The 20,125-nt window shown below is 45.7% G+C and overlaps 1 protein-coding gene across 2 annotated transcripts; it reads right to left on the bottom strand.

Moving 5' to 3' along the window:
* Nucleotides 1-1,201: 1,201 nt before the first annotated feature.
* On the bottom strand, nucleotides 1,202-14,834 carry tnfaip3 (tumor necrosis factor, alpha-induced protein 3). 2 transcript variants are annotated; one of them, XM_060073939.1, is made up of 9 exons: nucleotides 14,553-14,834; nucleotides 13,079-13,496; nucleotides 7,903-8,093; nucleotides 7,491-7,632; nucleotides 7,014-7,184; nucleotides 6,368-6,548; nucleotides 4,916-5,919; nucleotides 4,522-4,727; nucleotides 1,202-4,395 (listed from the first exon to the last, which is right to left on the bottom strand). In XM_060073939.1, the coding sequence occupies exons 2-9, from the start codon at nucleotides 13,383-13,385 to the stop codon at nucleotides 4,057-4,059; spliced, it is 2,541 nt and encodes an 846-aa protein (XP_059929922.1). In that variant the 5' UTR covers nucleotides 13,386-13,496; nucleotides 14,553-14,834; the 3' UTR covers nucleotides 1,202-4,056. The 2 variants fall into 2 exon arrangements, with proteins under 2 accessions (XP_059929922.1, XP_059929923.1); XM_060073940.1 differs by lacking the exon at nucleotides 14,553-14,834 and having other exon boundaries at nucleotides 13,072-13,212.
* Nucleotides 14,835-20,125: the final 5,291 nt, after the last annotated feature.

Here is a 20,125-nt window from a genome sequence, read left to right on the forward strand (position 1 = left end):
CAAGGAAATTATAAAACATTTATTGAGTCATACATTTGAACATTGTGTCCTCTTGATTCGGTTTCGTTCTGACATGTGTAGAGTGAATAAAAAACAGATATTAATCTATCTGAAACTGGAATGGTTAAACCTCTTAACTCGTTACTTTTGAGTACTGTATGTAGGCCACACACAAACTGATAGACTTTATTCTGACACACATCAGACTAGGCTTGATTTCTAAAATAACCAGCACTTTAATTGTACCTTTATGGTGCTGGCCCTGCTATAAGTTATGCTTGCTGAAATAAAAAATTCCCATTAAGACCAGATAACAATGCCTCCTTATACCAGATTCGTAATATAATCACATGGTAATGCCCCCCCCCCCCCCCCCCCCCCCCCCCCCTGACCTAAAAGGGAGTATTTGAAGGCTGGGGTATTTCCAGGAAACCACTGAGTAACCTATCAATGTGACTGTGGTTTAAGCTGCAGTCTGCGCACCCACACACACCTCTGCCTTTACTATACATAACGGTCTGAAGCCCCATCTCTCTCCGAACTCCCCCTCCCACCGCATCATCCAACACTTCCTCGCTCCAATCTGTTTGTGTGTGTGTGTGTGTGTGCATGTTCGTGAGAGCCTGAGTGAGTTTGCCTCCATGCACTAGGCATAATGTGGTCTTTTTTTTAACCGAGTGCACCTGATTGCACACCACCGTTTAGGAAGCATCAAAAAACAGAGATGCATCTCATATTTTATTGATCATTTGGTTACAAATAATTTATATGGACATATATTAGACCCTTATAACCCAAAATGGAGGGGCAAATTAACTAAGACACCTCAACATTCACACTGAGCTTTTGTTATGTTATCTGAACTACTTGCACACAGATGCAAGCTTTGTGCTTCGTACACTAAGGATGTATTCCCTTGCAGCGGCCGGTTGTAGATTTGCACTGGGCTGGTAGTTGGCAACACTACTTATTAGAGTAAAGATGTTATTGGAGTGCAATGATAGAATCTCCCCAGAGACATTATCACCCCGTCTTATCCTAGCTCTCGCTGCTCTGACTCCCAGTTTGGAAATGCCTGTTGTACAAGCACACTTCATCACAAACACACACACACACAGACACACACACAAACACACACACACACACACGTACACACACACACACACACACACACAAAGAACCACACTGGACCAACATCAGATTTCTTATTAAAAATAATTCATTTCAGGACAACATATAAATAATTATTGAATCACACAATACAGATAATATCTTGATATGAATAAATACTTAACAAATTAAAGAAGGCTTTTTCATACAATACCCTATTGTCAAAAGGTCACAGAGTAATGTTTGCATGTTTTAGTCACACCTTCGGCTCATACGAGGACATGCATTCCCCGGGCCTGGAATGTCCCCCGGCGGGACGGAGCTCCGACCAATAATCTCACGGCAGCCTCGTCGTGTGCTACCCTGTCACCCATCCCCGAGTCCCGCCCGAGCCCGGCCCCGTGCACGCCTCTCCCGTCAGCGCGTCTCATTGATTTAAGGTCCGTCTAGAGGTGATTAAAGCGCACATCTACGTTTAGGCTTGACAAGTGCTTGGTGCGGGGTGGGGGCAGCTCTACATACAGGTGTTACAAGAAGGCAGGTCGAGGCCCTGTGTTTTCTATACATTCCTAACCATAGCCATAGATGGACATCTGCCGTCCAGCGGCTCTCAAAAGGGGACGAGGCCAATTGAGAGAGAAACACGTGAAGGTGGTTGTTTTCTAGTTGTTTTCCATTTAAAGAATTGGGAGTTTATTTTTGATTCAAGTATTAATCACTAAAAGAGATGACTAAGTAGTGATGATAGAAAAGTGAACCAATGATCTCTACCCCAACCAGCTCTAGACAGCTAGATATCGATCTATAGCATATTAGAAGGGATCCAAGCTGGTCGTGTTGTTAAGGAGGTAACGACGACTGTTTGTTGAATAGTATATGTTGGCACATGTATTATTTGGCGAAAATAAAAACAAAATATATATTCAAATATATTAAATCTGAAGAAAAACTAAAAGAAACCAAAACAGGAATGTTTGATTTGCGCATCTGGGCCGTGTGTGTGCGTGTGTTGGCATGAGTCTTGACACGAGGCATCAGTTGGGGAGGTCTCACTCTGGGGCGGACCCCCAGATCCCTACTCACAACAAGGTGCCCTGATCCACAATCACCCATAGTGTAGAAAAAATTCTCATGAACTATTTAAAGGCAAAGCTGATCGAGAATCAGCCCCGGTGCCGGGACTATAGGCCGCTGGAGCTCTCAAACACATTCAGATCCACTGGTTGGCCAGTGCAGGCAAATGGGATTTCTGTCTGAACATTTGCAAAATGTGATCTCCTTGGCACATATGGAGAGCGTTGTAGCATAAGGAAGGGTGTGATCCTACACCGGTCTGTCTGCCTTCACATCGCCTCAGGCTAGGGTGGGAGACTTTTGCAATCTTACAGAAACATGTGCGAATGTATGCATGTGTGCATGTCAGTGTGAGTGTTGATGCTTGAGTGCGTTTAAGGGATGTCCGTGTCTAATGGGGCAGGAGCTACACGATTTTGCATGCATGTCGTTATGTCTCCCATGTCCGTCTGTCTGTATGTGTTTGTGTAATGTATATGATCCTGTATCTAAGTGTGGCGTCGTCAAACATAATAACAACTACCAAGGCAACATATGTTATACTGAGAGTGGGAGGAAAAAAAGAGGAAGAGAAGGAAGGAAGGAAGAGGAGGGGAAGAGGAATAGAAAGTGTGACACTTTAATCCTATGTTCTATTGTGAACTCCGATGGCGCCCTTTCTGCCGAGGCGGGCTTCTATAAAGACGCACTTGTTTCTGTACATGTAGCACCAGAAGCTAGGTTGGGTTTGCTCTGTCCATCTTGCATTGTTCTGAGTCAAAGGGTTATCTCTCAGCGACCTTATCGTTACCGTGAGTAACATCAGCTCTGTTTGGGGGATCCTTGATCTTCACTCACACAACCAAACGAGTGAAATGGCTTATTAATTGTGACCCTTTAAAGGATTAACAGGCCCACATTGCAGTGACAAAAGTAGTAAAAAGAATCTCTACTGAATTACCAAAGCCAAAGTCTGATTTAAATGCCGATGACTCATGACACTGTGATCCATTAAAAAATAATATTTGGGGTTAGCTTACTTTGAGCTGTGACACTATGAAATCAAATGGGTGTAAGTAAGGACGAGTGACTCATCCTCGCCACCAACCCGGTACACACAACCCACTCGTAGGTCTGACGCAGCTTGCTTTAAAACGTGTTGGATTTGAGTTTGCACTCTTTGGCTTAATTCATAGTAGCTTTTTTTCTTCTTTAAACTGCAATCCTTATACCTTTTCTACCCAGGCCAGAGTTGTCGCATTTCTGGTTGCAGCAGAACAATTGCGAGAAAGACAGGACAGCAACCAAGGGCACCGGTAAAACGACTGACGGACGGACAGAAAGAAAGAAAGAAAGAGGGTCAAGATCCTTGGCTATGGTAGAGAAAGCAGTGTCAGGTGCTTTTTTGTAATGTCAACATACAATCATTTTCGTCCGGCACGATTGACTGTGTACAATCTAAATACATATTGTACACATGAGTTGAGCCAGTTATTCCCAACATGGAGCCGAACCTCTCCACATTGATCTGCACGCGCCGGTCAGTCTTCATAATTGCACAAAGAGGTATTCTGGAGGCCATGTCTACTGCGCACGTACGGACGCACACTCACGCACACACGCACACACTCACACACACACGTACACACACGTACACACACTCCCCCCACTGAGCACACACTCACTCCACATTCTACATGAAGGGGTTGATTTCAGGCCATTAGGTTACTAGTTAGCGACTAGCTAGTTAGTTAGTATCAGAGGTGCATTGACTGGCATGTGTTGTCCTACCCGGGGCCATCGCGGGCCCCCCGGGGTCTATTGGCGGGGGCGTTGGCTGTCGGGTTGCTGCGTGAGCGCTGTGATGCGCCCCCCAACCACATCGATGCAAGGTCAGCGCCGGTAGACCTGTTTGAAGTGGTCGCACTCGTTGCAGAAGCCCTGTTTCTCTGCGTTAGCGTAGTGGTCGCAGCCCTGTGTCCGGCACCGCTGCTTGGACTTCTCCTTGGGCGCCTGCGCCCGCCGCCCCCCCTCCCTGCCCTGGCCTCGAGTGTTGCACTCCGGGCACAAGTCCGTGCAGCCCGGGGACTCGTTGCTGCAGCCGCTCCGCCTGCACTGCGTCCCGGCGTGCGTCTGTGTTTGGGTTTGAGTCTGTGTCTGGGTCTGGGTCTGGGACTGGGTCTGGGACTGCTGGGACTGCTGGGAGGATCTGGGCTTGGGCGCTCGCTCTCGCTGTTAAAAAGAAGGGGAGCGGAGAGAGAGACACATCGTTACAGGCTGCCCGAGGACTGGCTGCTCTGGGTGTGACCCGCATGGGCGGTCGGACACCAGCGATGGAGACGGCAGAGCGAGACCCACCGTGACGGGGGGCGGGGAGTCCGACGTGCGGTTGGCCGCCTGGTTGAGCCGCGTGCTCTGCTCCTTGACGTAGCACTTATTGCAGTATCCCTCCAGCATGGCCTTGCCCACCGCCCCGCAGCACGCGCCCAGGCAGCGCGAGGCGTTCTGGAAGGCCGCCTCGGAGCCGTGCCGGTTCTGCGCCGGGGCCACCGAAGGGGTCATGTCTGGAAGAACAGGAGGGAAAAGACAAACGGTAACTCAAATCGTCCAATATTTTTCTCCCTACAGAGCATACTGAAGTTAGCTGAATAACTATATCAAAAGACAAAAACTGTTGTATATGCACATTGCACACATGAACCACACAGAGCTACAAAACCAATCAGGCACATGGTGCATCTGCAGGACTTACGGTGGTTGGTCTGATAGTCTACATAGCAGATAGTACAGAATCCCAACTTCTCCGGGGTCCCAAAGAACGGGCAGCCGTGTCTCTTGCAGGACCGCGCCAGCGGAGTCTGCCAGGCCGACGTGGGGCCGGGGGTCAGCATGAGGCACGGCGCCCGCTCAGGCTCTCGGGTCTGGCTCCAGGCCGCCGCCACCGCCGCCGCCGCCGCCACCGACGACGAGGAGGCCTCGGTGGTCCGCGGGTCGCTGAGCTGGCCCGGCTCCCCCCTCTCCGGCGCCTGCTGCCTCTGCATGCAGGGCGGACACAGGCCGTTGAATGTCCTCAAGGCCTCCTGCCGGCACATGCCGCAGCGCTCCGTCTCCGCCTCCCGTCCCGGCCACTGGCCCGGGGGCGGAGGCAGCCCCATGGCGGCGCCCCCCCCTGGGGCGGCGGGCCCCCCGGGGGCCTGCCTGGCATTGAAGCAGCGCTCGCAGAGGCCGTCGTGCTCCACGCTGAGGGTGAAGAGGCAGCCGGGGGTCTTGCACTTCATGGCGTGCGTCTCGCTGTAGAGGCTGAGGCTGGGGGCGGTGGGCGGCGCCGAGCGCGGGCTGGTCACCGCCGGCCCCCTCCCGGCGGCGGAGGACGACGACGGCGGGCTGCCGCCGCGGGCGCCCCGGCAGCTCACCACGTCCGCCATGCCCGAGACCCCCAGCACGGCCACGGCCGTCTGCATGCCCCCTTTGACCTGCAGCACCCCGCCCTCGGTCCGGGGGTCCGCGCCCTGCCTCTTCTCGAAGCACTCGTGGCAGTGGGGCTGCGTGTCCACCGAGACGTAGAAGGTGCAGCGCGGCGTGGCGCAGCGGATCTCGATGAGCGACAGCTGGGACACGGAGAAGGGCGGCGGGCGCTGGGGCTGCGCGGCCCAGGCCTGCTCCTTGTCCTCCTGCCAGCGCTGGTACTCGTGGTTCACCAGCTGCAGGTAGTCCTCCATCAGGTTCATGTCCTCCGGCAGGTTGCCCTCGTCCAGCCTGGAGCCGCACATACACACACAGGGGTCACTTATATAGCACACCTAGGTCACTCATATATCACTAATATAGCACACCTAGGTCACTCATATATCACTAATATAGCACACCTAGGTCACTCATATATCACTAATATAGCACACCTAGGTCACTAACATATCACTAATATAGCACACCTAGGTCACTAACATATCACTAATATAGCACACCTAGGTCACTAATATATCATTGATATAGCACACCTAGGTCACTAACATATCACTAATATAGCACACCTAGGTCACTAATATATCACTTATATAGCACACCTAGGTCACTAATACATCACACATAGGTCACATATATCACTTATTTCACTAATATATCACTTATTTCACTTATATATCCCACGTATGTAGCTCATATATCCCATGTATATTAAACTGCATATTGACAGGTGGTGTTTTACCGTGCAGCGTTGATGATGCGCGTTGCGTCGTTGCCCAGGCCGATGACGGGGATCTCGATGAGCATCAGGTAGTCCTTCAGCAGCCGCTCCTTCTGCTGCTGGTCCTTCTCCATCAGGAAGTGGACCTTCAGCTCCTCGAAGCCCACCCGCCCCGGGTTGATCAGGGGAACCGCCCGAATCTCTGGGTAGAACATTTACAACAAAGGTTATTCCCGTGCTTGAACACGGTGAACACTGTGCGACTGACTCTGAGCCTCATCGTGTCCAATGTTCTCAGATAGTTACTCAAACGATCACACTTGATCTTCAGTATATTATATGGATCCCTTCTTAGACAGGGTCCAGATTTAAGCCACAACCAGCCATCCATCCACCGCTGCGAAGCAGTTCTCCACAATCCCTAATAGTTCTCTAACCAGGTGCGTCATGTCCTTTAGATTAACATGCATGCTGTCTCCCCCTACATACAATCATTTACATTATCGACAATCCCATTATTGACCGTTACGTTCATCCCTGCTTCAAAACCAGCCCATTCGTTTGCAGATAATAACTGTGCACCTTTATAGAACGGACTCAACGGGCTGGGAGTTATGTCCTGTTTGCAGCACTGCTAGAGGGCCGTTGCCTGGCGAACCCCACGTACCTGGCCCGCTGTCTTTGATGGTGATGAGGGGTGCAAAGTGCTGCGAGTCATAGCCGAGGACGATGGGGTACTTGTAGCAGTCTGTGGGCTGCCATTGAAGTGGAAGGTAGACTCCGCCCACGTTGAGTGGAGAGAAGGAGGAGCCTGACTTCATGCTCCTCAGTACCTGGTCTGTTCACAGAGCAGTGAGTTAAAATGGGAGCCAGCCCCACCATCTTCTTTATAATGTTAATTGTGTTTAACATTATAAAGTTCTTTATAATGTTAATTGTGTTTTTTATCAGTAACTATAATAGTGAGGATCCAAAGAGGAGGTCAACAAATATTAATTCCATTTCAGGCGGGTCATTTGATACAATAATTAAGCGAACAAGTGGAGATAAATGGAGGGTACCGCCATTGCCGTCCTTTATACCATTATCTGTAAGACTATAACAGTGGTAGTCCAGCAATGCAGACATTTATTTTCTGGTGTACCTGCGATGACGATGATGGGCCTGCGGAGGATGTTGCAGAGGATGAAGATGTGGATGTCTTCAAGGGAATCAAACTGGAGGCCGTTGCTACTGGAGACTGGGGACGCCATATTCACTATTTTCTCCCACTCCTCCTCCCAGTTCTAGGAAATGGTCCAGTAATACATAAAGAGAGAGAAACACAAATACAAACACATACAGTTAGAATACATTACACTTTACAAGGTTTTATTTTGTCAATACACATCATTTGAAATGATATACCAATAAATACAAAGTATACGCACAATCCACCTCGAGAGGCAAAAGTAAGTAACTAAGTAGCTAATTCTTAATAAAAACCTAAACGGTCTTGCTGCTCTCTACTGTTGCGAGAATCCCCAGTTCCCTGCGAGGCCTCCCCCCTCGCGTACCGTGGTGGTGTAGCGCAGACCGGTCTGCGTGAACTCCTGGGAGTGCAGCAGCTCTGCCTGGAAGCGGGCCCTGAAGCTGCCCGTGTCCGTGTCCTTCAGGACCCCGTGGAGGGCCTTCCTCAGCACCAGGTCCGTGTCCTGGACCCCCAGCATGTACTGAGACGCAGCGTGGAGGAGGCAGTTCCCGTCCCCTGAAACACACACATGCCATGGGAAAAGACCACTTGTCAAACCACAGTTGGAAGGCCGTTTGATTCGCACTATTGGCGTGCGAGGGAGCCAAAGGCGTTATTTCTTTCATGGATCAAGACCGTAACAAACAGGAGGTGCAGAACAACCCTGTGAACGGCGTGCGCGTCTTCTACACCAAAAAGCACGCACACACACACACACACACAATGGGTGCGTGCACACTTGAGAGGAACAAAAGCATGGGGATTTCCAGGCCATTCGGCGGGATTGTCAGGTAAACTATCTGGTGTCTGCGATCCTCCCATCTGGGGCCCACACAGCCACGACACACACACACACACCGTGTGGTTAGACGACTCGCTACTTCCCCTTAACCCTACCTAGAATACATCTGTCAGGAAGACATTCAATACTTCTGCATTTTGTGAACAAACAAAGAATAATTAACTAATACCAAGTTACGTTTTTATCACTTTATGATAGTGAGTGAGGGTATCGGATGTTTTGTAACATGATGAATTAAAGGGAGATAAGCAAGTACCTATTAGATCACTTACAAAATCCGGGGATTTTATTAATAATTTGATTGCGGTCCGGGGTTGTTATCACTGTCAAACAGAACCGAATAAATAAGTATGTGTTTGTTGATCTGAAATACCCCGCTGCTGCAAAGCACACACAGGAAATTCCCGGCTCAAGTACTGCCTTGTGTGTGTGTGTGTGTGTGTGTGTGTGTGTGTGTGTGTGTGTGTGTGTGTGTGTGTGTGTGTGTGTGTGTGTGTGTGTGTGTGTGTGTGTGTGTGTGTGTGTGTGTGTGGGTGTGTGGGTGTGTGTGTGTGTGCCTCCTCTGCGATCCCAAGTTAGGACTCATCCACGCCACTCAACTGGCCCGGACTTTCCCCAGGGGCGGAGTTTGGGCCAGGCGGAATGTGGTGTATTTTGCGTGCGAATCGGATTGGAACAGTTAATTAATGACTTCTGACTTCTTTCTTGCGTAACATGCATTTTCACAAGCAGATAAATCAAGTTCTCTATTACTTAGCAACCATCCACACAAGTGAAAATTAAAACACAAACACACAAACACCATAGTGGTCCTTCATTATTGCAGCTTGAGTTGCTTCCAGTTTTCATTCTGCTGGTGCTCTTATATGATTAATAGAAATGCAACACTTCACATCGTATTAAACAGTACATTTTAGCATTTTAGCAGGAAAAAACATTCATTGAAACTATAAACAAATTAAGAATATGTCCAACAGAAACTTTTCCTTTTGACTTTCAGCTAAGTGACAACTTAAACATAGGCTTAAAAGTTTCATCCATGGAACTGTTTTTGGAGGGTATGGTTACGAAACATCTGTTTATACGTCAATATCTACATCTCGTATGCAGGTTTATCGTATAATCCGGACCATGAAATAACTACATGAATAATATATTGAAAAATAAAATAGAAATATTCTTAAAACGTCCAAAACCTATGGTTTACGTTGTTCAGACCAAACCCTCCATGCTTCCTGAAAAGTCATCTCAGAGTTATCGTCTAGGCATGAATTGCCGCCCTCGGCCAAGCGGTCTCAATATAAATATAGGCTTCAACAATGGAGGCTTGGGTCATCTACAGCAGGAGTTATATCGGTATGCAATAGAAAGGATCCCCATTGTATCCGAGCGCTTTCCAACAGGAACTGTGTCACATGTCTTAAGAACACCCGACCCTTTGTCTGTGGAGGGGGTCTCCGAGTCTAAAAACAACACTCCAACACGAAGCCAGAGAAAGATTCCTCTGGCTCTAGGAGGAGGTACCTCTCTGTCGTTGTCACATATGCTGACTGCAGTGTTGAGTCGTCCAAAAGACTAATGCACATCCACACGAACAGAAAACATATAAGCCTGATTCTAAAAGTATCCTGTTGACACTGCAGTCACTGCATTATCTGATTATCTTTATTCAAGTACGTTTTAACATAAGAATTACAAGTCTTACATAACAATTTCAAGTATGTTTGTGTTTCATAACTTTTGAATGTCTTTCTCAAGACTTTGAGAATGTTGAAATTGCAGGTTGTTTCTCATGCACAGTGTTACCCAACACAAACAAAATCACTGGAAAACCTTCAAATGCTTATTTCAGTCCTTACGGGGATCCAGCATAGGCGTACGTGTGTGTGCGTGCGTGATTCAGTGTTGTCTATGCTTTTAGTCTAACATCAGTCTGTTTGAGATAATACACAGTTCCAACTAGCAGTCATGACAGACATGATGCACTGCCTGGGAAATACCCGCAGTGGAACACTTAGGTCTGTTGATCGTTCACACACTGCAAGCAAAAGTGGCCCAAAGATATCATATGTGACTCATTTACGATTGTTTTATAACATTGTGAACAGCAGAAATCCCATGGAATCTCATCTTTTCAATTCTGATTACAAATGTGGTCCTAAATGTTTTGCAGTGTGACCTCGGAATTCATGCTACTTTTACGTCACTCTAGAATCTCGATATAAGTCACAATTCTGGGCGGCAGGGACACACTCTGTGAATGAGCTCTAGTCCTGCTGTGCAATTTCATCCTAACTTGTCCTATCATACTATGGAAGTTGTGTGTCTGCGATAAAGTTTTGGTTATATAACTTTATTTCAAAAAGTAACTTTTTTACGTTTTGGAAGCTCTGCCGGAGCAGAGTGGGACGTGGCCGATGAGTGGATCGGAAAGCGACTGACGTTCACGCAGAAATCATAGTCGTTTTGCTTTTTGCCGAACTACAAAAGCATTGTTTTTCAATGTAACCGCTTTAGAAATTAAAAGGAAAATTGTAGAAATTGTTAAAAGTGTAACTGCAGCGTTACCAGTAAACAAACTAACAGATTCTCACAGAGATCTGTGTGAGAATGTCGACACTGTCACAACACCACTACATCACCACTACATCAACTTTCAAACGAAACCATTAATTGTGACCTCAGTGGCCTCCATGTTTACTTCCGTGCGGATCGGTTCGGACATCGTGAAATAATATTGATAATATTGGCTACATTTAAAATTAAGAAATCACACAGCCCAAAACATTGGATCTGAGTAATAAATCCTGAGACTCTCAATGTGGTCTGAGACACTCTTCAATGGAGCACTGAGGCACTCAGTGTGGTCTGAGACTCGATTGGTGGACTGTGTGTGTGTATGTGTGTGTGTGTGTGTGTGTGTGTGTGTGTGTGTGTGTGTGTGTGTGTGTGTGTGTGTGTGTGTGTGTGTGTGTGTGTGTGTGTGTGTGTGTGTGTGTGTGTGTGTGTGCAGTGCATGTGTCATCTGTCCTCTGTTCAAAGTCATGACTGGGTCCTTTCAGACTTTAAGACACTCGTACTTTAAACCCTGTCGCATATTTACGTCGGGAATGGCGCTTGCAGTAAATCTAGGAGTTAGTTATCATACAGAGGTCTGATATGTGTGTGTGTGTGTGCGTGTGCGTGTGCTTGTGCTTCTTAATAACTTCAGAATTCCCCTTCACATAATGTTTTACAATCAAAACAGAATCCCCCAGCATACCCCTGAATTGTTCCAGGGTACTAACAATTTATAACAAAGTGGTCATTAAACTGGAGATCACCTAAAGCATTTTCCTATGGATGAATGCAAAACTAAATTCCAATATTTATAAAAGGAGCAATACAAAAACGTAAAAGGATATTGTACCCTGATATAGACCTTGTAGGCTAATGACTATAGAGTATACATCAAATACCTATAACAGCTTAAACTCCATTAATTTATTTAACTAAATTATATGATAAAAATAAAAATAAAAATCATTCAGCAAAAAAGAGAGTAAGCATTAAGCTGTTGAATCGTCTCCATCGCTATCCTATTGAAATACGTGTCAGAGGCAACCTTGAAATGCGTGTCAGAGGCATCATTAAAAAACATAATCATCTAGATATCATAAAAAAACACTTTCTATACCTCAGGGAATCTGAAATAATACTAGTTCCAAGCAGTTTAAGCTAGATCAGCAGTGGCCATGTAAGCTATACAACTGAATGAACTATTTAAAGATTTACGAGACAGACCAAAAGATCGGATGTGACGATTTCCACCAACCAGCACTTCCGGTAAAGAACAACAAACAACTCCTATTCCCGACCCTCGCGCCGTCTGCGCAGACATAATACTCATCTGTGGAAACTCACAGGGAAACACAATGAGGTAATGAAGGCAGTGAATGAACCCCCGTGGAAAAGGCCTACAAACATCTGTAGTAAGTGACAAGTAAACAAGAGAGCCACACCACCACGGAGGATGACGAGCACAGAGTTTCCCAGGGTTGAGCTCTGATCGGAAGTCCACAGACCCGAAGTGCTGTTGATCGTCAAAGCAGTCACCTCAAAAAAAAAGATGACCGAAAATGAGAATTTAGCAACCGGGCCTGCCCGGCATCAGGGTTACGACATTAATAGTTGAATGAAAGTTAACGGTCTTCTGACATTTAAAGTAACGCGGGTGTTGAGTCATTGCTTCTAAACTCTGTTCCCGACATTGCACAGAAAGCGTTCTCAAAATGAAAACCTAAAACGATATAGAAAATAAACTTACTACAGACAGATGTGTCTTCCACTCATAACCTCAGGGGTTGTTCCCTTAGCCATGTATAAAACAATATTTTTTGGGTGAAGGAGTTCAACTCTGCGCTTCAACAAGTGGAGGAGAATTGACCTGGAAATCAAAGTGACACACGGTCCAACAGATGGTGAGACTTACAGTAAAGCACATCCACCTTTATCTAATGTGAGGGATGGATATCAGTCCACATAACAGGCTTAAAAAGGACATTGCATCTGAGAACATTTCTCAAACAAACCGTTTGTGTTTTCATGATCTGCTTTGCACCAGCATAAGTGATGTTTTGGAAAGACCTGGCAGCAGGTTAAGTCAAGGATTGTAGGATCTCTACACAAACAGAACTGCCTAATGTCACAAACCTCTTACCGTTGGTCCGGAGGGGCACCATCTTCTTCACCTCCCGGCACCAGTTGAGCTTCTTCTCCTGCTCCAGGGACACCTGCATGGCCCGGTCCAGGATGGCGGCCTGCACAACCTCGCGGAAGGCCTGTGGGAAGTGGTTCATGGCGATCATCTCCAGCGTGTAGCGGTGCATGCCTCGCAGGTGGTGCATGAGACCCCCGCTGGCACCGGGCTTCACCACATCGTTGGGGACGCGCTGGCGGATCTTTACCGCCTTCAGCAGGTTGGACACGAAGAGGAACTTTGGGAGGAAGTTCTGGCCTTGCGACATGGCGAGCAAGCAGAGGAGAGGACGGGAGGAGCGTAAGTAGAACGGGAACGGGAGTTGGGAATGGGAGTTGGGAAAACCAGAGACCGCCAACCTATAGACAATGTCGGGAACCTGAACGAGGAGGGGATGGAGTAAGGACTGTGTAATAAACAACTGATGACAACATATTAGTATTATTATTAATGTATAGAGTCAATATAACTTGAATCCTTATTCCAGTTGTTTTGCTTTCTTTGCATTGATATCCATTGTGGTTTATTTTTACTGTCATATTTACTTTATGTAAATAAATCCATTCCACACTGTTAAAGTTAAGGACTTTATTACAATCCTGACTTAAACATCCAAAGTCAGGCCACGGCAGCAATAAAATAACATCTTTAAAGCACCTCACCACACCTCACTTACTACGCCTCACTCACTACACCTCACTTAAATTGCAGGCCAAACATCATCACCATGTGTGAATTCAAGAATAGAGTCAACGTCCATATACGAATAAGTAAGTACAGTAGGAAACCATAGTCTAACTCAACTCAAAGAACACCATATCCACTTAACATCAGCCTAGAGTTAGAGACAACAGGCAGACGTAGTAGTCAGCCTTTGATGGTCTGTGCCTTGCAGCTTTCCAGCAAGCAGCAGGTGCAAAGGGATCTAACTGGCCCCAGGAATGTGTGTCAGTCACCACATTACAGACAGCAACAATCTGCTATTTCTGCTTTGACCCCCCGGGCGAAGACAGACAAAGTGTCAGGAAGGTGAACGCTGCGGTGTAGCCCGACTGACTCCACAGAAACACAATAAACAGGAGACTTTGCTGACGTTGGAGGGCTTACGTAATTCCTATGGCAACTACCCTCCAGACACCGTAGCGTTTAAAGGTCTCCTCCGCCTCGGACACAGACCCAGTGTGAAAGCGCCCAGGAGACATTCATTCTGTTTGAACGTTCTGGCTGACGTCTTTGTAAACAATGGCTGTCAAAGAAAGCAGCCACTGTCGTGAGCCACAAGCCTCCAGCTTTCCCACCATGTCCCCATATTCACACTGTACGACCGTTCACTAGGAAAGGCCTAAAAACCCGAGCATCCCAGCGAGTCTGACATTCGTGCTAAACACGCCAGCCCCTAAAGAGCAGTTGGAGATGGACAGGGACGGGGTCTTACCTGGGAACCGCGTCCGGGTAATAACAAAGCCTTCCTGGACGCTCAGGCTACCGGTCCTTCTTCAGCCACTTCACTCAGCCCCACCGCAGCGGTCCTTCCTCGGCGCCATTCAACCGTCTCTTCTTCTTCCCCTCACTATCCACCTCGTCTGGTGCCTTCGCAGTCCGCTGAGTCTGTCAAGAATAATTCATGGGCGTCCGTTTAACTCGTCAAATGTTACAAAAAAGCCCGGTACAGGGAAGGGGATTTCCACAGAGGGACTTTCCACCCACCCATTTCCCTCTGTTAGTAATACAACCTGGGCGGCAGTAAAGCTCCCCGCCACTAGGGGGGTCTCATGTGTCGGATTCTGAGTAGCACCTCCTAGTAGTCTAGACCAGGGGTTCCCAACCTTTTTTGTTCCAAGGACCGCCATATTCATCAAAACATTTTGGAGGACTGGTAGTCAGTTTTAATGCCTGCATTTTAAGATTCATAATTCTAAACAAAGGATGTGGCTATTTTTCAAGATCGTTTATTTGTCATATTCACAACAATTAAAGCAACAGCAATGAAATGTTTGAGTCTCAGGCTCCCTTCAACAATGCAATAATATAAAAAAAATACAATTCATAAGAGAAACACAAGGAAAGTCACCTGTGACCTAAATAAACACAAAAGTAGTACAAACACAAAAGAAGGTATTATTATTATATATTATAATTTTTTTTGGAGGAGTGTCACTGGGATCTACAGACAGTGCGCCTCATGTTTGATCTACGTTAAAAGTATATTATTAAATCAAATCAACTGGGAGGGAAATAAGCGCTGGGCGTCAGAGTTGGGCATTGCCCATTGACTGGGCGAATTGAGACGATGACCAGCAATTGGAAAGCTAAACTATTCATGGTCTCAGGTGGGTTGTAGATTGGTGGCTTTATCATCTTAAATCAGTTTACTCTGTTTTCTCTCAGTCTGGATTAATCAGACACCCAGAATCAACAGATGTGGCTGCCGGGGATTACCTAATATGTTAAAGAGTGTTATAAAAATAATGCATAAGAGTGTCAGGCAAAACATCATTTATGAAACCCCAATTCCCTAGAAATTAGTATTCTGGATGGATAGACCACATAAACATTTCTATGTGTCTATTTGACACGTGTCAATTTGACACTTTCAATATTTGTTCATATCATACATTCATTCATGCTGTGGTTGAGAGCCTATTAAAAGACTATAGGGCATATATTCTGACTACTGGATATTATATTGACGCATTCAAAAACAGCAAATGAGTGGATGGAAGTTCAGTTAAGAAGGGTTATTGTATTTATCTGAAGATTCCTAATATTTGTGGTTAGGGTTATAGGCATGCACTTTAAATTATAACCATATATGAAAGCAAGCAAATGTGTTGCCATCCCAGGCGTGTGGAATTGTGTCCTTTTACATTGGAACTTGAGGAAGTTCGAAATTAGCAAAGAGTGGAATCATCAACTTTGTAAAGATAATTTTTAACATTGTGACTACACACTGGAAATTTAGTTGAGGCCCTATTAATCATCATATTCCAGTAGGCCTATTAACTTACGTAATTGTTTTTTAATCCTGTTTGCCCCGCCACACTTGTAAAGATGCTAGGAGAGGAAGTTAGCTATTTACTTTATATTTTATGATTTCTGTTGATAGCCATATTGGTAATATATTTATTTTTTTTCTAGGGCGAGATTAATAAAGGCCAAAAAAGTATTGGGGTTCAAATGGAATTAAAGAGTAATATCAAATCCATTAGAGTAAAGTTACACATGAACTAGCACAGCTAAACAATTGGAAGATAGATTCCCTACCCACCAAACATACTTGGAATATGTATGAAATAATTAGACTAAACTAAACACATTTCCTCTGTCTTATTGTTGTATTCTACATACATTAGCAAAGTAGCTGTATACACTATTTACGTTTTAATCTAACCAAACTATACATGTGGGCCTACCCCCACCTCTCTTTCCAACCACAGCCCAACATACACAAAATTGACCCCAAACTTACAACAGGGTCAAAATGTCTGTTCTGCTGTCATAGCATATGGACAGTCCCTGCGGACCGCTGGAGGGTCAAACCCTCAACATTGGATGAAATTGTGTTTGATAAATCAGTTCAATATATCAGAGGCCAGCACTTCTTTCCAAGAATGAGGAATAGGGGTGAGGTGTCAGAAGAGAGGGGAGTACCACGCAGGGAGCATATCTACATTCTTCTGTGAATTAATGCAATTTATTTTATTCTTAGCCTATGTTGCCATGACTCATTTTACAGGAGTAAGAAACATTCTTCTTGAACAGAGTGGAAACCACAAGGGAGGTAGAAACAAAGTCCATACTACAATCATTAAGCAGAACAAGAGTCAACATTGCTAGTGCCTCAATAGATATAAATTCTTACACACACTCTAGCCAACCTGCAGTCAGAGGTGTTGTAAAGGGTTGGCAGGTGAAAACGGTGCAGGGGCCCCTGAGAGGGCCCTAGACAGAGCCCTGGAATTTAAATCATGTTATCAGTACGCCATCAAATAATGCTATTTTACCTAATGATTTTAAGTTAAACACAGTGAAAATGATTAGATCTGCTGTGATCAAAAGAGAACATTTTCTGTATCCCTACCATTCTCCCAAATGGTTTTGTCAATTTGCGTAATGCAGTTCACTCATAGGTGGTGTTGCCAGATTGGTTGGGAAATCTGGCCCAATCTGGCAACATTGCTCATAGGAACCCAACGTCTACCAGGAAATGCATCTATATCAAGCCCTGACAACGTCCTTTTCAAAAGGTGCGTGAGCTGGGCGGCAGTCCAGCAGCTCAGCTCCCGGAGTGCAATCCCTTTCTCTTCGATGTAGTGGTTCCATATGGACTTCAGAGAGTCAAGGCCAAAGTTTCTTTCACCCAATTCTTCTCAACCATGGCCGAGATAACCCCCTTACCGAGTCTTTACTTGTTGTGGAAGTACCAGAGACGTCAAACCCAGTCTTTATGATTCATAATATTATCCGAGGCCACATAGCTTTCTGCCGATAATTCACTCTGACAGCTCATTGGTCAATGGGCAGCAACTCATTTGCATTAAAGCTACAGAGACCAGAAACAGTTCATTCTGAAGGGACTGAAACAGGGGAATAGCAGTAGGCGAGATTTCTTTTTTCCTAAAAGCTATTTCCAGCAAACAGCCTCAGAAACATGTTTTCTGGAACTCATATACTATTTTTACTTGTTGGGAAAACAGATAATATGTCTCCTTCAGGCACATTTTGGCTATGCCCGTTAATTTGTCAATAACAATATATAAAGTGTTAATTCGTTGTACAATGTATTTGACCCTTCTCAAGCCTGACTGGTTGTTACAATATGCAAATCCCCTAATATATTAACATTTATCATATTTGGCCAACATTTGGTTCAATCTTAAATGAAAGTGTGGAAGTTTGTAACTTTGAATGGAACTTTCAGCCTGGACCTTATTCTTCTGGGGCCGTATTCACAAAGCATTTTATCTTACCGCTAGGAGTGCTCCTAACTCGCGCTAAAACATTTTACGTAGGAGTTTTTTCTTAAAAGTTATTCACAAAGCCGCTGAGACCTACTCTTACTAAGGATAAATCACAAAGAGTGAACTAAGAGTGACGCGCCGTTGCTATGGATTACGTCAATTCTCGTGCACGAGTTTAGAAGCTGTCAGTTCGGTGATTGGTTGTTCAGACGAGCCCACTGAATTACCGAAAAACAAGGAAATAGCCCAGGCTAGAAATGAATTCCTATTAAGTAGTTATAGTGCAGTTAGCAGAATACACGCATGATGACAATTTTGTGCAGACCACGATAATGACGTTGTAGCCTGCACGTTCAAGAGAGAGAGAAAGCAAACAATAAAAATACGTAAAAGAAAATAAATGTTACGAACTACCCAAGTGTTGACTGATTTGTGCCAAGGTGTTTACCTAAAATGTGTTTTCAAAGTGATCCCTAAATGCCTGTCCACTCGGTTCCACACGGCCAAATTCCTTGTAATGTTGATCGCCATCATCATCATCATCATCATCGTCGTCTGGCTGTGGAATGTTCCTCCGCTTGCAGAGGTTGTGTAGAATGGCACATACAGTGAATACTGTGCTTGCCCTCTCTGGGGTGAGGCGTATTTCGCCGTGGAGGACATGAAACCGACGTTTCATCTGCCCAATTCCTCTCTCCACAACATTTCGTGTATGTTTGTGTGCTCGCAAAGAGCCAATACGATGTGTTTTACGCATAGGACTAAGCGTAATCTGCGTAATCACTTACATTTAACTGTGCTCCCGGTTGTGGATTGAGGTAGGGTGTCTAGAGCCACGTCTTGCATGGATAGTCACTGTCACCCAGCAAGTGACACCCAACTGGTACATCTCAAAAAGCTGCCTCAGACCGCTCACCATTAAAATGCGCGAATCATGGGTAGCTGAAGATCCAGGCCACTTTGCAACAACATCCAGTAGGCTATGTTAAAATTTGCATCAAAAACAACCTGCGTGTTGATGGAATGCACTTTCTTCCTATTGACGAACACGTCCTCGTCTTTTGATGGCGCAATTATTTTTATTTTTTATAAGTTATATATATTTTTTTATAACTTTATAACATTTTATTTCGGGACTAATCGGATTATTCCTGTTAGTCGGGGATGTCATTGCATCGCGCATTAACTCCACAATAAGTTGAATACCCTAACATTTCGTCTCGCAGGCATTTTAAGATTCTTTGTGAATAGGTCCGCCCCGTGCCCACTACCTCCGTCAGTTGACGGTTGCCCATTGACTTTGAATGGGGACGGACGCGCAATGCATTGTGGATCCGTCCGTTCAGTTGGAGCGTTCGCCACCGTCAGAAAGTTGAAAAATGTTCAACTTTTTCGGCAACGACGGTTCCGTCATCCAATCAGATCGCGTATGCAAATTTAAGCACTGTGACGCGACTCGGGCTCTGACGATACTGGAAAGCGGGAAAGCGGGTAATCTTGCATCGCAACAAGCAGGAAGAAGCGGGAAGAACCCGGCGAAGCGATTTGATTGGCTGACGGATGCCTCTGCAAAGACTACTCCCCCATCCGTCAGCCACGCCTTCCCACGTCCGTTGACTGACGGTGCAGTGGGCACGAGGCAGAGTCCTCTTGAGGACTTTTAAGCTCTCCTAGACTTAGGTGCTACTTTTAGTCCTAAAATACTTTGTGAATTGCTCTTAGTGAAAAAAGTTAGGAGTCCTAAATTTAAGAGTGACACGCCCATTATTTTTAGGAGTTACTCCTAAATTCGCCAGTTAGGACCTACTTTTAGCCCTAAGATCCTTTGTGAATACGGCCCCTGATCGGGATCCGTCACTACAGAGGATTAAGAACGCGTTGCTTTACCTTTCGCTCACGGTCTGTTTGGTACGGTGCCCGGCAAGTATCTCTGCTGAAAAGGTCATCCCCTTCAAGAGGAATTACTGTGACATGGCCCCAAAGGAGCCCATTGCAGCATTTATTTTTGCTGATCAGGGGCAGGGTCAATGCTCAATATTTCGGTTGT

The sequence above is a fragment of the Gadus macrocephalus genome, chromosome 15, assembly GCF_031168955.1.
Source record: "Gadus macrocephalus chromosome 15, ASM3116895v1".
NCBI lineage: Eukaryota > Metazoa > Chordata > Actinopteri > Gadiformes > Gadidae > Gadus > Gadus macrocephalus.

Excerpts from the sequence above, each read along its gene's own strand:
- tnfaip3 (XM_060073939.1), bottom strand. The coding sequence starts at position 13,385 with ATGTCGCAAGGCCAGAACTTCCTCCCAAAGTTCCTCTTCGTGTCCAAC. Across the intron at positions 7,185-7,490 it reads GCCCATCATCGTCATCGCAG|ACCAGGTACTGAGGAGCATG; the intron begins GTACACCAGAAA and ends CTCTGTGAACAG. Across the intron at positions 4,396-4,521 it reads ACTCCCCGCCCCCCGTCACG|CGAGAGCGAGCGCCCAAGCC; the intron begins GTGGGTCTCGCT and ends TCTTTTTAACAG.